Genomic DNA, 13091 nt, shown 5'->3' with positions numbered 1-13091 from the left:
GCGGTTCAATCCCAACACTGATGTGGAGAGAAGCAGCAAATGACAAGAGCTCTGCTGAAGAGCCTGCTTTGTGCTTTGTTCCCCATCATCAGAACAGGCAGGATGAATGAAATTAAATTAAGATCTTGTGATAAAGGCAGTGTGAAGCTGTTTTCAGTGCTCTTCTCTGTCATGCAGAATTCAGCATGCCCCTGCTTGCTTCATAAATAAGGTGCCTCTGCTTCTCCTGCAAAGGAAAGGAGGGACATGGACATTGCAGACAGTGAATGACATTATGAACTAAGAGTTCTTTGAAGTCTTCAACCAACAACTTGCTAAGAGAGGAGACACTACAAACATTTGTAGCAGACAAGAAGTCATCAATTTATGAATCATTTTCTTGTTCAAATTACATATTTTATCCATAAGGAGATATTTCCAGTGCCTCCTTTGAATTTTTATGTGGCCTGATTTGGGTCTGGGTGCCTGTGTTGCTCATTGCACTCTTTACTGTATGAATTCTGTAGCTTCTGCTAGACTAGGAAGTTGCTAACACAAATATCAAGGTCATTCATTTAGATCAATTTGACTTTATTGGTGGGAGAAGCAATTTGTCTATAAGGATTAATCAAAGAAACAGAGGAGTAGCAAACCTTAAAAAAAAAAAAGATAGCATTTAAGTGCAGTGTCAATACCAGGCAAATCAGCTAATCCCAGGTTTTGACTTAATCAGGAGTAATTATGAGGTGTTGTACTTACAGGACTGCCTTGCAGAAGGAGCATTTGTTGTTGTACGTCTTCCCATCAGAGCCACAAAAGGGTTGGTAGAGTCTTTCACAGTAAATAGGTCTTCCTCTCTCTAACCTCCTGTATTCACTGCAGTCTACCTGCAAAGACATGATCACTTTTCTTTGCAGCCCTCTTTCTCACACTCTCCATTCACCTACAGAAATAATGAATGTACAAAACTTTTGGATAAGCTTGTCAGCTTCTCTGGAGCAGCACAATCAGTGGGGCCCCAGATTACCTGAACCTAGGCCTGAAACCTTCCTTCTGACTGAGGTGTGTGATGCTACCCATGTCAGGTACTGAGCACCACCAAGGACTTTGCTGTTTGTCAGAACAGTGATGGAGGTGTTTAAGAAGAGACTGGATGGGGCACTTGGTGCCATGGTTTAGTTGATTAGGTAATGTTGGATGATAGATTGGACTTGATGATCTCAAAGGTAATTTCCAACCTGGTTTATTCTATTCTATTCTATTCTATTATCTAGAAAAAATACAGCCCTTTTCCATCTACAGAGGAGTTGAGGCTTAATGATTTTTTTCTGCCTGATTGCAGTTGCTGGTAAATTCTAGTTTTCAGGGATGTGAAGGGCTTCTGTCTCTGTTGCACAAGTACCAGCTCTTGATGCTGGAAGGATCTGCCCAGGCAGAATGAAGTCAAGTCCTATTTAAACTTGAGTACATATCTCAAACACAGGATTTCTCTTTAAAACTTCAATCCTTTGGCAGCACTTGATTTTGTTAAATTGATTATGTTCAATTTGTCTTTCCTAAACCTCATGACTTTACAAACTGCATATTTTTATCTAGAAATGAAGGAGAAAATCACTCACCTCATTCTCTTTGTCAGCATCTGCAATATAAAGAGAATCACAAAAGATTAAATAAAAAACACTGTTGGACACTGAATTTGCAGCTAGGAGGTATTCATTAGTAGCAGCCCTTCCAGCAAAACCCAGACTCTGACCTCCTTGAAAGTCAATACTGACATAGGTTTTCAGTGTTTAATAGGAGCCAGGTGTCAGGACCTATTAAACAAAGTAGAGCTTATTGTATTGTTTAGCTTAGAAATCTGTCAGCAACTGGAACAGCCTCTGCCATGGGAGGGGATGAAAGATACTGTTTCCCTTTTCACCAGCAAAAGATTGAAGACCCAGGAGTCAATACTATGCTCAATGGCCAGTCTGTTTGGGATGAGCCAGCTCTTGAGCATGACTGGGGTTTAACTCCCAAGCTTATTAAAAAACCCAAGAGAATCAGATGTGGCTATAGGAAAGTCACACAGTCCTTTTATGTTTTGCTTTTCTGTCAGTAACAAGGATCATATCTTCATGAAAATACAGCACTGAATAGATATAGTTATGATAATGCAATTTGGATCATAATGCCACTTTTAAAAGTGTTTTCCCATGCCTGTTGGTGTGGATTCTAAACTATTTGGCAGAAGGATTGGCTCCTATTTTGTATACCCATGGCATCTAATATAATGGAGCCCTGTTCTCAGGTGGGGCTTCAAGCAGCTTCTTCAAAACAATGATAATTACACCTCCCAGAAAGCAATCAGGTAAGATTGGCATGGCTCTGCTAGGGTGACACATGTGTTACTTTCTTTAGGAATGTATTTTGTTCTTCTCCTGTCCTTCAGTTGTCGTTCTGCTGCTTCCAGGGCTTAAAAGGTATCAGGTAGAGGCTTTTGTACAGAAGGAGCAGGAAGAAAATGCATTATGATCTAAAAGACAGTGCAGTTCTAGCAGTTTTCTCTCTGACTGCATGTAGCTTTCTTTGGTCTTTAAAGCCATTGGGCTTTCCACTGAAACTTTCTTTCATGGAGCTGCTTACATCTTCCCATCAAATAAAGCTGTCCTAGATAGAGAAACCTGGCATAAATAATGCTCCATGTCAAATTGCAGTCTATGTCACCAAAGGCTTGGGTGAGTTTTCATTATTCTGGCATTGGTTCAGATTTAGCCCTCTCCCATAAACCCAGCACTTTTTCTCAGGTAACCTTTTGGTATCCACTGTGTATTTGGGAATGAATAATAAAACAACAACAAAAAGTGGCTCAAAAAGTATTGATCCATAAAGTTTTGGTGCAGACAAGTTGAAGCAGAAAGTTGAAGGAAGGGATTTGCTGGAATTCTAATGAAAGCAACATTCCTTTAGCTTTCTGCAGTTAATGAAACCCTGACAGAGCAGGATCCATCCAACCCCTGCCAGTTCATTGAAACTGGCATTTTTCACAAGCAGCCTGCTTTTTGAGACAGTTCTCAAAGCAAACTTTTCAGAGCTGTTCAAAATGCATTCCCTTGTTTCAGAATTTTTCTTTGAACATGTTCATTGCTTTTCTTTCACATTCAGAATGCAGTTGAACCGCTGTACTGCAAGCAGAGAAGATTTGGACTCTCACGTCTAAATGTATTTATTTGTTCAATTTACTTGTGGTTGGTTTTGTTTTGGTGGTTGTTTTTTAATTGCAAATTTTTCTTAAAACCCCCACACTGCACTAAGTGAAGGCTCAGGGAATTTCTCCCAGCTCCCTATTTTGCCATAGTGCAGCTTGTGCCTCAAAGCTCTCTCCAGCCTGGCAAACTAACATCATAAGGAGGTTATTCACAGCCATGTTATGTGGCCTGTGCATAATCAACTGTCTACTGCTTGCTCAGTTTGACCTCATCAAGTTTGACAGGACAAGGACCTCATCAGCTCCAAGCTCTCTGCTCAGATGGAAAAAAAAGAAAAGGTTAAGAACTAGGTAGAACTCTGCTTTGGTTGTGAGGATTTGCAGCTCAGTTTTTAGCTGCAATGCAGCCTGCATCCCTGATTCACAGCACTGGTGCAGTGTTGCTTGCTAAATAGCACACGAGCATAACATTTCACTCGCTCTCTGCCACCCAAGTCCAGAAACCATTGCAGCAGACTGAGAAGCTTGCAGTGTTTGAACACTACAGCTGCAATATATCATGAAGTAAAAAATGTTACTCACTTGCTAGGCAAAGAACTGCCAGGGTGAGAAGCACGAAGGCGCCTGTTATCTTCATGGCAGACATGGGTTCTGGAGCTGCTCCCCAGCCAGGCTGTGCTCTGGGTATTCCAGTACACTTAGCTTAGATGTGCACTGGTGTGTGTGAGAGAGCAGATATATATATACACACACACACACAGCTGGAACCCTGATGATGAAATCCCTCTTCTGGAGAGGCTAATTAGAAGAAGGTGTTGTCCATGGGTAGTATCAATAAGAATGTCTTCTGTATAGCATGAAGGTCAGCAAAGATGAACGTCACAGCATGGATTGTGTTGATAAAGAAGATGTATTGTATTGTGGCTAATCCCCTTGCCTAATTAACTGTTTCATCTCCATTAGCGAGCTCAAGGAGTGACTCAGTAAGGTGGTTCTGTTATTGCCATATTGACTCTTGGAGCTGAGCAAAATTCCCAGGGAAAAAAAAACCCAACCAATTCTTACTGAATGCATGCCAAAAGTAGAGCTGGAATGCTTAATTCCTATTATCTTGAGAATTTTGGAGACCCTTGTCTGTGGGTAGAGGTGGTACTGACTACTGAGCCCTTCAGGCTGTGCTGTGGTAGTAATTTCTGCTTGGAAAATTCTATCTTCTATGTGCATACTCTCGCCTCCAGAGCCCAGAAGATCCCCCAGTCTGTCAGTGTTGTTCTGCCTTTAGAGTTCCACTGGTTTAGAGCTCAGAATCAATGCTTTATGACAGAAGGAGCAAATACACTGTATTGCACTGCCTAGCAAAGAGAAGCGAGGAGTTCCCAGGCGTTGTGCATCCAGTGAGTTACTGCCTAGTGTGCTGCCATGGACATATGGAGCAGATCCTGCTGCCTGCCTGTCTTTTTTGTTGCTATTTCCAGCACAGTAGGTGTGGTTTTGTATGGGATTCCTTAAACAAATCCATCATACCAATGTGTTAGTGACTTAATCAATAGGCACAATTTTCTGGCTTTTGTTATACAGACCACGGATAGAGTCACAATGGGAACATCAGATCTGGGTCTTAGTTTCACAGAGTTCAAAGCAATGTGAAGTTTTGAGCCCCCATAGCTTTGAGTTCATCCTTCCAGAACTGCCTTCTCTGTACTGATGTACCATGTAGATGTGCAAATGCTCTCAGCTTGAAAGATCCCTACACATTGTCACAATTCACAGTATTTCAGTGATGACCTTCCCCACTTTGCAAGGTAGCCTGGGCCTTTGCCCCCATGCAGGAGTTAGGGTCATATGTGCTGATTTCACTAAGGCAGAGGGACTGAAAGTTCATACAGAAAAGGTTATGGTATGTCAAGCAGACCTTGGGCGCCACTAACTCATCCCAAATATTTGTGCATATTCCTCTGAGGTGGAGACCACAAAAGAGAGGATATGATTCCAATGGGCATTGGTCTGGATTCTGCTGCTTTGGGCTGTCAGTGAAATTTTTGTTCTGCAGGGTTTGTTCTGCCCAGCATAAAGTGTGTGTAAACTCATGGAGAGTATTCAGCACATTCATTCATTCATCCACCGATGGACAATTACCAGTGTTAGGCAACAAGAGAAAATCCTGAACCAACCCAGAAGGTACTCCTAATCTGAATAGTTATGAGCAAACAAGACTCTTGAGGATACCTTGCAACTGTAAAACTGCAGCTTGACAGAACATGCAAGTTCCTTGACAGTGGTATGAGGAAATCTGTCTCTTTGGTTGCACTCTCTTGCCTAACGTGGTACTACAGATTCTGATGCAACCTCAGGATCCATCCCATCCCTTCAGTGGAAGAATATAAATGTTTGTAGCCTTTTCAGTGGATGTAGGAAGATTTTGTGAGGACTAATGTAGAAAGGAAGAGAGGACTTTGGGTGGTTGGAGGGGCCTAATGAGGAAGGCAGATTTTGGATCAGATTTTTCTTAGCGTTTGAAAATGAGTTTGCTGTTGAAAGGATCCATGATGCTTATTCTATGCCTCATAGCAGGAAAGACATGGTATGAATGTTTTCTTTCTTGTAATGTTTAGGTGGTTTGATTAGGGCTTTTGAATCAAATTAAGATTAATTTTCTGAGGAGTGGACCTTAAGCTTTGTAGGGCTTGGCCAGACCACTCAGATAGGAGGGATACAGTTCTAATGAGAAGCTGTGACATAGTGTAGGGTGTGCAAATAGCAGCTCACTACAAGCAGGGCACAGCAGGAGGTCAGCCTGGAGATTTGGAGTTCTGGTGAGTTTTGCATTTTTAAATACCAAAGCTTTAAGAGAAATGCCATCCATGGAAAGCAGCAGCAGTCTCTTTGACTTTCTGCTGTGAGATAACACTCACATGCAAAATCTCAAAATGAAATTTGGTAAAAAGCATTGCCACAAAGTTGTTGCCACTCCAGTGTCTCTGTATCCATCTGACTAGCTTTAGGAATGGACAGAATTTACCTTTGCCCATTGGAGAAAATAGTCACTGACTGAAAAAAATGCTTCTCTGAGGAGCTTTTCTATCAAGACTTGTAGAGACTTGTTGTTTGCCCTGATGCTTTTCATACAGAGCTGGTCTGACAACCTTAAGACCTGTCATCCTCAGGCAGGCCACAGGTCAGAGTGCTGTGTTCAAGAACATTCAGTGGCAGACTGAAAAGAGAATGGAGCAGTTCTTCTCTTGATGGATAAGTTGAACACGAGTCAGTGGTTTGCCCCTATAGCGAACAAGTCCAGCTCTGCATACTTGACTGTGTTAATAGGAATGTAATTGTCAAGTCAAAAAGCAGCCCCCACCCCATTCAGCACTTACAAGGCTGCATCTGGAGTTCTTGTATATGGTTCTGGCCTCCCCAGAGAAAGAAAGGCAGTGATATATTTGATTAAATCCATGGAAGGGCCACCAAGGTGTTTAGACAGATGAAGAGCGTGCACTAGGAAAGACTGAAAGAAGTTACATGTTCACTTTGAAGAAAGAAGGCAAAGTCTGGTGGTTGTCTTCAGGTACATTACAGGGTTTACAAAGGTAAGATCCAGAGTCTTCTCAGAGGCACTCAGTGAGAGGCAAAGAGAGAATAGTGCAAACTGCAGCAGAGAAATTCCAATTAGACATGAGGAAAACAAATTTCACAATGAGAGCACTCAACCATAGGTTGCCCAGAGAGATTATTTGAGGTACTAAAAAGTGGATCTGTTTCAAACTGCTCATGGTCTGGTGGTGGGGCAGGGATGTGGGAAATCAGATTACTTCCAGTGGTCTATGCCAACTTGAACTGATGCTGCGATTCTCCTAGGTGAATGTGAACTGCTTCTGGCAGTCAGCTGCTGCGAGGCTTTGTGGCGCGTTAGACTTGCCCTTACGTGTTAGCATTTCTAGGTCCAAAGCACACATGGACAATAGAGTAGCACATTGAATTGATTTTAGCTATTAACAACACCAACAAAAAAAGTTGTTTGTTGGAAATCCAATCCTCAGATCTGTTTAGTAATAGCTAGTTCCCAGGGCTGGATAGGGCTTGCCTCTTCGTACCTAAAACTGATGTTGAGATCGATGGAAAATGCTCTGTTTGGACTGAAAAAAAAAATGAGTGAAATTTGGACCTTATCAGCAAACTCCTGCTGGTTTCCAGTGAGCTGGGAGGTATTGCTTGGACCTCTGATAGTTTTCTGCTGTTACCATTATCTTTTCCCAGCTTCTTACCTCCCCAAGTTGTTATTTTGCAGAGGAAAAAAGCATTTGCCTGCTGAACAAATGTTTATTCACTTTGTTGGGCCTGCTACATTTGAGAAAGCGTTAGTGCCTTTTTATTTTGAGAGAGACAGCAAGAACATTTGTCACAATTATTGATATATTGCTTTTATTTTTGGCAAATAGGCTGCTGCTGCTGCTACCTGTCATTAGTTAAGTGTCTGCTGTATTCTGCATGGCAGAATGTTATCTGGCTGCATTCCGGAAAGCATTGATGCGCAGTAGCTTGTTCCCATTTGTATGATGGAGTGTCTCAGGCTGAGGACATCAACTATGCTCAAAAAATGGCACATCCAGTGATGAAAAATCCCATTCTCACATACCACCTATGCCTGGGAAGAATGTACAAGCCAAGACAGATATTGATAGGGTCCCGAGTGGGAATTCAGATCCCATAGCGATTTCAGTGTGTGTGTTTATACCCAACCCAGAACACAGGCTCCTTCAGTTTTATTGAGTGTGGGTGGTTAGGGTTGTCCACCTATGTGGCAATTAATGTATCAGACTTTTAAAGGCTTGCTCAATGGGAAATTTGAGAAGCAAGTGATGTATTTCTTAAGGCATCAAACCGTGCAGAAACATTTGGGTATTTGCCTGAAGGAAGGTGAGTTTCCCATTTCCCACACCTTAAGAAAGATCAAAGGAGCCTCCCTGTAAAATGGCAAGTGCCAGCCAAGCTGGGACAGATCCCACCTGAAGATTTCATGTGTCATTTTAGAAAGTAAAAAACAAACCAACACCACGGCTTCCTGCAAAGGCTGGAGCTGATCTTTCTTCTTCTTCTTCTTTGTCTCTTCTGATCTCTTTGAGAGAAATGACAAGGCTGTGATCCCTATTATTATGCAACCAGCTTGTGAATCCTTTCAGTTAGTACCAAAGCAGTGATGTTTCTGAATTCATTTTCACAGAGAGATGCAAAACAGCCACAAAGTGCTTAACACAGCACAGAATGAATTAGGGAGTGGGCAGTGAATAGGACTTCTTAAACTGCCTTCTATTTTGTATTTTAAGATGTAATTTCCAGGTGCTCATCACTTTGAAGCTCTGCCACTGAAGTCAGTTAAAATGAAATATTTGAGGAAAGGTTTCTTAGCTTTTTTCATGTCTCAGAGGAAGATTAGAGGACATGCATTGGCTTTGCCTCTATTCCAAATATATATCTTAGAAAAGGAAGCTACAACTTAGGAAAAATTGAGGAAAGGTGAAGGTCAACATGGAAAAAGGGGATGAATATGAAGCATTTGGAACTGAAAACTTAATATGTGTTTGAACACAGAAACCATAATTAGACTTCAGATTTCACCTCCCCCCCTTTGCTAGTAGCAGGTACCTGCTTACTCTGGCAGAGGAGTTTAGAGGGTAGCAAGCTCCTACTACAATCTGTTAGTGCCTCATTAAGTACACCAACTATTTGTAAAGCATTTTTAAGGTGAGGAACACCCACAAAAAGCCCTGGAGGGAATTAGTCAGTCTCTGTTCAGTGCAGATTTAGGTAGGTGTGGTAGGCAAAAGCTAAAGCCACATCTTGAATGATGAGTATGAATAGAAAGCTGGAGGAGCTGCCCTTTCTCAGAGAATGATGGGTCACCAAGTAAGACAGGGGTCCAAAAGAACACCTATCAGGTGTCTACATGATTAGTGGTTCTCATACCATAGGGCTCTTAGGAATAAACTTGGTTCTATCATTATGTTATCTCAGAAGCTTTGGTTTTGCAACCCAAAGTTTAGGTTGGGGGTTTTGTGCACTGTGCAGCCTGAGTTCATGCATTGTGACACTTATGAGGAGGTTTCCAGATTATTTGCAAAGCAACTGGGAGAAGAATTAAGAAAGAAAAGTACATGGACTAACTGGCATATCAAACTGTTAATATTTCCTTGACTGGATGGAGTCAGTTAGGAAGTAATCTCCAGTGTATGGAGCCACTGTAGTGAATGTTTGTGCTGTGATATCAACACCTTTGTATACAGTGTAGAGAGTGTCTCAGATGAGAGGCTGTCTCATGATTTCTAGAAAAGATGTTCAGAAGTACTTCAATCTGTATAAGGCCCAGGAATTGGATAATCAAGGACCAAAGGAAACTTTATGTCCTAGAGAGCAGCCATCTTACAACAAATTTGATATCTGCAGATAAAGGAGCAATTTCAAGCTGTGCTTTGCTGTTCTTCTGAAGAGTCTTAGACAATGCTTTCCTCACTACTGACTCCCCATTACCTCATGGTGAATGCCAGAAAAGCTTCCTTGAGGAAGGTTTCACTCAGCAATAGGGGATCCTGACACAGAAAGAGATATTCCTCTAAAGGTCTGTGTCAGGGTATGTATGAATTTAGCCTAAGTATTTCTAAAAGAGAAAACCAGGCTGAATCAAAGTTAAGGAGAGGTTTCAATGATTGGTTTCAATGGTGCCAGGGTTTCAACCCAGATTATCTGAAGAACAGGAAGGTCTTAATAATTGTGACCACTGTACCAACAGTGGTAGAGAAAACCTCAAAGACCTCACGGTCTGTGTTGGCCTGGTAGCTGCAAACACAAAGGCCTGTGAATTTTGATGTGCTCTTAGATTGCAAAAGAAACAATAATTTCTTAGCCTGCAGAAGAAGGTTTAGAAAAGAATGTTGAGTAACAGGCATCACTTCCCTGTGTTGTCCCATGCAATTTTAGAAGCCATGAAGTTGGCAGAGTTAGTCTGTAATGTTACTTCTCCCCAGAGACTTTGCCCCAGAAGTAGTGTATAATGTTCTGGTAGGAAAGTGAAGAGGGATATTAACCATTCTTCTTGAAAGATCACAAGTAAACCAGGTTTTCTTTTTTTTTTTTTTTTTGAGATGCATTTTTTATTAGCTCCTTTGTAAAACAAGCACAGTAAATTGCATTTATAGCAGACATGTGTACAGTAAATAAATACTGACAGCACTTGCAGCGAGATTATTTCAGTTCTCTGAAGTATCAGAGACTTTCCATGTTCCAATGTTTAAATACCTTAAATTACCACCCAGTGCCACATTCTTTCTTTAATTGAGGTGATTTTGTATCAGGGCATAAGGCTTAAACCCTCAGAAATGTTTACATGTCTTCTGCCTTCCTGAAAGTCAGGAATTAGGTGATTTGACAAAAATGCAAGCTTCTGCTTCTTTCCAGACCTGGAGGCTTACACTATAAGCAGTTCAGAACCAGGACCTGAGAGTTTTTACCCTAAGGTTCTGTGAAGACACCTAGCACATGTTGCAATAGTAGGGAAATGCTTTCAAAGGGAACTATGGGAATCTGTATTCCAAAACTTGTAAATTTAATTAGATGTTTAACATCTACATATAAACCCAATTGCTCTCTGACATATCAGATACACTGCAGTTAAGCTTTTAAATTAATTAAGATGCCTTGGTTTCAGTTGCAGATTCTTGACAACTTGTGCCCTGTGGTTTTGCCCTTGGCACAGTAGGTCTGAGTTAATTTTATTGTCAGAAAACTGGGTACACATGGGCCACTGAATACAGGACCTCTAATGATCACAAGCATGAAAGAAAGGGAGTGAGTTTTGTTTAGGAGGTATTATATTCAGCTACTCACTCCCATTTCCTTTCATGGCCATGCAAGGTGGTAACAAAACTCTTTCAAGCACAGTGCTCCCATTGCTTCTGATGCAGCTTGGGTTCAGCTGCAAGTGTAGGGCTTCACAACAACCATGTGCAGAGTTCATTGGCTGGGCATCAACATGATGTAGGCACAAACAGCTGACAAAATGCAGCAGATAGCATTTCCAGGACTCTAGACTTGCAATGCCTTCTTTTGCTAAAACATCTGCCCTCAGACTGGATGATGAGGATGGCCCTGACACGACACAGAGCCACCTCATGCAGCCCAAGGCTTTCTCTGCTGATACATTTCAACAAAATAAATAAATAAATAAATAAACCCAGATAAATAAATAAATTAGATAAATAAATAACTAGATAAATAAATAAATACTCCAATAATTAAACTGTTAAATAAGGGAATACGAAATCTGTTCTTTCAGCAGGTTACTTTCCAAATAAATTAACACATCACAGTATCACAGTACATTAGAGGTTGGGAGGGACTTCAAGAGATCATTGACTCCAACCCCCATGACACAGTTTGAATAGCAATTGCCATCATCTGGAAGCAAGTCAACTAAATAAATACTACTAATAAATAACCAAATAAATAACTGCAACAGAATTAGATGCAGAACCTACAGTAACAGCTGCCAGCAATGTGTCCAAACACCATACACGTTAATATAACATGGTGTCACTCGAGTCTGAGGAATTTAAAAGAGCTGCCAGAATCAGGACCATATTAGCCTATTACAACAAATATCTGGTATGCCTTCTTAACCATCTCAAATGCAATTCCCACCCCCCCAGCTTATGCTTCTGTTCTTTTGTTCATTCATTCTTTGTTTTCTTTAGAATCTCTCACTGGTTATCTGTAAAATAAGAAAGGGGATTTACATAAGAATTATTGTAATTTTTCTCAGCTCTGGATTTAGTTTGTTTCTCAAGAAAGCTTTGCTGATCTGAGCCATTTAGTGAAATGCCACCACTCAATTTCTCTAAAGGACTCAGGCCCACATAATACAAGGCTCAGGAGTTCCCATGCCCGATGAGGCTTAGGGATTCAGCTTCAACTGAACAGAGTCCAGCTATAGGCCTTCTGAAGATGTCCTTCAGCTGGTATTGGTATCTATAAGTGTTCCTGTACCAGTGAAGGCTGAATCCACAGAGCAGTGTGATCTCATTTCAAGTGTTTCAGTAGGGCTACAAGATTACAACTTTTCAGCAGAGTGGCTCAGGAAATTTGGAGGTCAGGGAGATTTGCATCTACATCAAATTGGAGAATAACTACCCCAAAGCTGCAGAATAAAAGACAGGAAGAAGATTTTAAAAAAATATCTAAATCTGCATCATGCTTTTTGGTGTCGATGCAAAGGAGACTATTTCCCTATTTTTCCATCTTTATTTTCTGTGTTTCCTTTATGGTTGGACTTGATGATCTTAATGGTATCTTTTAGCCTCAGCAATTCTATGTTCTGACCTGGAGAGCTGGGCTGAGAGCAATTTAGAGCTGTCAGAGAACACTAATCAATTCACAGTGTAAGGAAAGAGCCATTCCTAGGACCAGCAGGAGCTGCTAATAGCTCTGCTTTCCCATAGCAAGAATCTCCTCTCTCTCTCACGGCCTTTCTCATTTTACTGGTAGAACATGGCTCTATATGGATTGTCTGCTGTATTTGGACACTGGACATTGATTCATAAGCTGCTGATGAATAGGAAGGATAAAAATCAACATGAGTCATACTAGCAATGGCCTAGGTAGAACCTAATTCCTGTCCATGAACCTACATCCATTGTTTGCTCTCTGATTTAAAGGGATTCTAATTGTTTCTCAATTGTTTTTAAAACAGAATTATCATTTAGAGAGCCCAATGTATTTACATGTTTGTTCTATTCCAGATATTTCATCAAAGAATGTTCAGGAGACAAAAGAGGTTATGAGGAAATGTGAAATGAGTATTTAAGAAGCAGAAGTTAATTGCCTCCTTACTCTCCTAGGTAAGGAATCATCCCTCCTCTTCCAGTAAAAGGTTCTTCAAGCC

General features: G+C 41.0%; 1 protein-coding gene across 1 annotated transcript; it reads right to left on the bottom strand.

The window, feature by feature from the left end:
* Positions 1-4022, bottom strand: LOC104303953 (ovomucoid). The gene is made up of 4 exons (XM_009904652.2): positions 3749-4022; positions 1599-1618; positions 739-866; positions 1-226 (listed from the first exon to the last, which is right to left on the bottom strand). The coding sequence occupies exons 1-4, from the start codon at positions 3810-3812 to the stop codon at positions 181-183; spliced, it is 258 nt and encodes an 85-aa protein (XP_009902954.2). The 5' UTR covers positions 3813-4022; the 3' UTR covers positions 1-180.
* Positions 4023-13091: the final 9069 nt, after the last annotated feature.

The sequence above is a fragment of the Dryobates pubescens genome, chromosome 16 (assembly GCF_014839835.1).
Source record: "Dryobates pubescens isolate bDryPub1 chromosome 16, bDryPub1.pri, whole genome shotgun sequence".
In the NCBI taxonomy this organism is placed as follows: domain Eukaryota; kingdom Metazoa; phylum Chordata; class Aves; order Piciformes; family Picidae; genus Dryobates; species Dryobates pubescens.
This window is presented reverse-complemented; position numbering and strand designations above follow the sequence as displayed.